Source organism: Oxyura jamaicensis (genome assembly GCF_011077185.1).
Source record: "Oxyura jamaicensis isolate SHBP4307 breed ruddy duck chromosome 27 unlocalized genomic scaffold, BPBGC_Ojam_1.0 oxy27_random_OJ85871, whole genome shotgun sequence".
NCBI classification, from domain to species: Eukaryota; Metazoa; Chordata; class Aves; order Anseriformes; family Anatidae; genus Oxyura; species Oxyura jamaicensis.
In genome coordinates, this window is record NW_023304818.1 from 1 (window position 1) to 3894 (window position 3894).

At 56.2% G+C, this 3894-nt stretch overlaps 1 protein-coding gene across 1 annotated transcript; it reads right to left on the reverse strand.

The window, feature by feature from the left end:
• Window positions 1-3: 3 nt before the first annotated feature.
• LOC118158405 (keratin, type I cytoskeletal 14-like) lies at window positions 4-3806 on the reverse strand (the record flags this gene model as incomplete). The annotated part of the gene is made up of 6 exons (XM_035313058.1): window positions 3247-3806; window positions 1982-2064; window positions 1264-1420; window positions 567-728; window positions 351-476; window positions 4-246 (listed from the first exon to the last, which is right to left on the reverse strand). Coding segments are annotated over exons 1-6 (1290 nt in total), but the record flags the coding sequence as incomplete, so codon positions are not given.
• Window positions 3807-3894: the final 88 nt, after the last annotated feature.

The following is a 3894-nucleotide window of genomic DNA, read 5'->3' on the forward strand; positions in this document are numbered from 1 at the left end:
ACCCCGAGCAAAGCCCTGCACGCACTGGGCGTCCTCGCCCTCCAGGAGGCGGCGGTACGTGGCGATCTCCTGCTCCAGGCGGCACTTGACGTCCAGCAGGACCCTGTACTCGTGGTTCTGGCGCTCCATGTCGCAGCGCAGCTCGCCCAGCTGCTCCTCCACGCTGGTGATCAGCCCCTGCAGCTGGGCCAGCTGGGTGCCGTAGCGGTTCTCTGTGTCGGCCAAGGTGCCCTCCAGTGCTGCTTTCTGCGAGTGGAGGAGAAGGACGGGGTCAGAGGGGGACAAGGATGATGGGGAAAGGAGGGGACCAGGCGAGGATCCCCCTGCCCGCAGGCAGCAGCCCCTCGTACCGTGCTGAGCTGGGACTGCAGGTCTATCTCCAGGCTCTGGATGGTGCGTCGCAGCTCCGTGATCTCCGTCTTGCCGCTCTGGAGCTGCTCCGTGTTGATGGCCACCTCGCGGTTCAGCTCCTCCGTCTGCAAGAAGGCCAAGCCAAGGCGTTACAGCCCGGGTGCGGGGGTTTGGCCTCGGGCCCCGCGGTGCTGCGGGCAGCCGAGCGAGCTCACCTTGCTGAAGAACCACTGCTCGGCGTCCCTGCGGTTCTTCTCGGCCAGGCTCTCGTACTGCTCCCTCATGTCGGTCAGGATCTTGGTGAGGTCGATTCCGGGAGCAGCGTCCATCTCCACGCTGATCTCTCCACCCACCTGCCCACGCAGGGCGTTCATTTCCTGCAGGAAAAGAGACACGTGTCTTCATGGATCCACCAATCCATGCTTAAGGATGTTCTTCTCAAGACAGCTTTTCAGGAAAGACAGCATCCTCCTGCACATCCTTCTGGGGCAGGTAGCAACGGTACCAAACCGGGGCCTATGCTCTGCTATCGCAAATAAAATAATCCCAATTGTATCTTAAGAAATCTCCATTTGAGTTAAATCTGGCTTCCTGCTGGGAATAAATCAGAGCCTGCAGTTGGTTTCGTTGCTCGTGAGATTGGTCTGCCATGCCTGGAGCTGCTGGGATGTCGATAAATCTCTAGCAGCTACGGTGGACATTACTGGAATATCAAGTGGTGAACAGGTTTTACCCTGGGGTAAAACCAGAGGGGATGCACTGTCATCCATAACACACCATCTCTGCTTCCCTACCAGCAGGTCTCATCTTCCCTCCCCCACAAAGGGAAATCCAGCATAGTCTAAGACTGGCCCAGAGATCGTATTTCTGGCCCCAGGCTGGAGACTTCTCTGAGCCCGGCTCCATGCTCACCTCCTCGTGGTTCTTCTTGAGGTAGGCCAGCTCCTCCTTCAGCGATTCGATCTGCATCTCCAGGTCAGCTCTGGCCAGGGTCAGCTCGTCCAGGACTCTGCGCAGGCCGTTAATGTCGGCCTCCACGCTCAGGCGCAGAGCCTGCTCCGTCTCAAACCTGGGGGCACAGGAACGGTGAGGAAGGACGCAGGAGATCCTGCCCTGCTGGGACAGAGCCCCTCAAATGCTGTCCACATCCTCCACGCTGCTGGCATTGTGTCAGAGCTGCGTGACCCCCGTGGTGCACCCGCCACCTTCTGATGGTGAGTGCTCGTGAGTGAGGGGAACACCCGTTAGCACGGTGTCCCCCTGAGTCCTTAATGCCACCTTCCCCCGATATGATGGGGCCTTGTCACTGGGCCTGGGCATCGCTGAGATATAATGCACAGAAATTAAAAGCATAGCAGAGGCTCAGAGCAAGCTGGCTGTGCAGGAGAGCTCACACCAGAGAGCAACAAGCAGTGGGCATACAATAGTGAAGGTCTGGATGGAAGCAAGACAATCCCGAAGTGCCTACAAGATTTAGGTAATGAGCTGCTTTGGAAATTACACCAAGGCTTTGCTTCCAAGTTGCCTTTTTGGGTTTGGGATGGTTTATTTTCCCATTTCCCATTTTCCCCCTCATTTCATCAAATCTCTCTGCAAGCTCCGTTCCCTGTCTCCAGGAAATGTGGCTTACTTGGTCCTGAAGTCATCAGCTGTCAGCCTGGCGTTGTCAATCTGCAGGAGGAGGTTGGCGTTGTCCACTGTGGCCACCAGCACCTGGAGGATGGAGGGTAAAGAGAAGGCACAAAAAGATTGTCAGAAACGTCGCCTGGCTGATCAGCACACAGGTGAGGTAGTAGGGACAGGAACAATTTGGGGGAAGTTTGGGATTTCCCTAACTGAAGCCTACACTGAGTCACGACAAGAAGTGAGGCACAGCTGAGATCGACAGCGTCTGACGTCCTCCCTTGCCTAAAACTCCGTGACCTCCGCTTCCAAAATTCCATCACTAAGTATTTCAAAAGGCAGCATGAAGTCACACAAGATGGGTGAGATCAGACAATAGCATTTGTTCCCATGCTCCAGGGCACGTGGTGATTATGCAAGGGTCGGGAAGGAATTGTCGCTCTCCCATCCACAGCACAGATGGACCAGGAGGCGCTTGCGTTTGGCTGCCCTTGTGCCGTCTGTGCTGGGATGGGTTTAATTTGTTGACTGCAGAAATGGAGCAAAGTGTGGTGAGCAGGTGCCTGCAGCTGTTTTTTATATTACAAATAAAGGAGCAAATAACCCATGCTGGGAAAGGACTCGGGGCAGAGCCTGGGAGGACATCAGGTATGGTGCCAAGGAGGCAGATTTGTACGGAAGCAGTAACAGAGAAGAACAAAGTCAACTCTTGAGCATTTCCCCTGAAATGGGATGTTGGGAATCAAGCCAGAACTGGGGGAAATCCTGCCTGGGTTGGTGGGTTTGCAGCACGCTTGACCCTGTAGCAGTGACTGATGAAAACTCACTGCTGGCGAGTTCCATTTTTTTCTCCTTAGTGCCTAAATCACATCATTACCGAGGAGCTGAAATAAGGGACAGAGGTCTGCACAGCCGTTGACTGGATGTTTACAAATACCACGTGGGGTTTCGTAGTCTGCAGACACCTACCACTTTCCCAAGTATGCATTTTAAAGTCTCGGGAAATGCATGTTATCAGTGCAGGTTTGTCTCTAATTCTTCATTTTTGCACTATGTCCTTTTACATCTGCTTCTTTTGGTGAAAATGGTCTTTGTTTCCACCTAGAAGGATGCAATCAAGAACTGACACTGAGAAATCTCTGAATCCCCAGCCTGGCACTGTGTGTGTGTATCTGAAGCACACTGTTACCCAACTAATTAGAGGTAGCGGTGAGTGTTTCTCCTTCCTCTCCAATTACGAGATGTCCCACCGTGTTAACCACAGCATCCTACCTTGCTCCTGAGCTCCTCGATGGTCCTGTAGTAGGGGCTGTAGTCACGGTCTGGACCAGGTCCCTGCTTCTTGTACCACTCCCGGATCTTGACCTCCAGGTCGGTGTTGGCGTCCTCCAGGGCACGCACCTTGTCCAGGTAGGCGGCCAGGCGGTCGTTGAGGTTCTGCATCGTCTCCTTCTCGCCGGCCGGGAGGATGCCATCGCCACCCCCAAAGCCGCCTCCGAAGCCACCTCCGAAGCCACTTCCGAAGCCAGCCCCGAAGCCGGCCCCATAGCTACCCCCGAAGGCAGCACCCAGGCCCCCTCCGACGCTGCTGCAGTAGCCACCCCCATAGCCGCTGCCCAGCCCCGAGACGATGCGGGAGGAGACGGAGTAGCTGCTGGAGCCTCCGTGGACGCTGGGGGCTCTGTAGCCTCCTCCGCGCACGCAGGAAAGCCTGCTGGAGCCTCCCCCCAGGCCCCCCAGGCCCTTGAGGGAGGAGGAGGAGGAGTACTGCCTGACAGTGGTGGTGCTCATGGTGAGGGGCAGTGGAGCTGTGGCGCTGGAGAAGGACACCCGGCTCGGCAGCGCAGACAGCGAGAGTGAGCTTCCCCCGGGGCTTGGAGCCCTTTATAGCCCGGGCAGGAGGCGTTGCCGGCGCTTTTT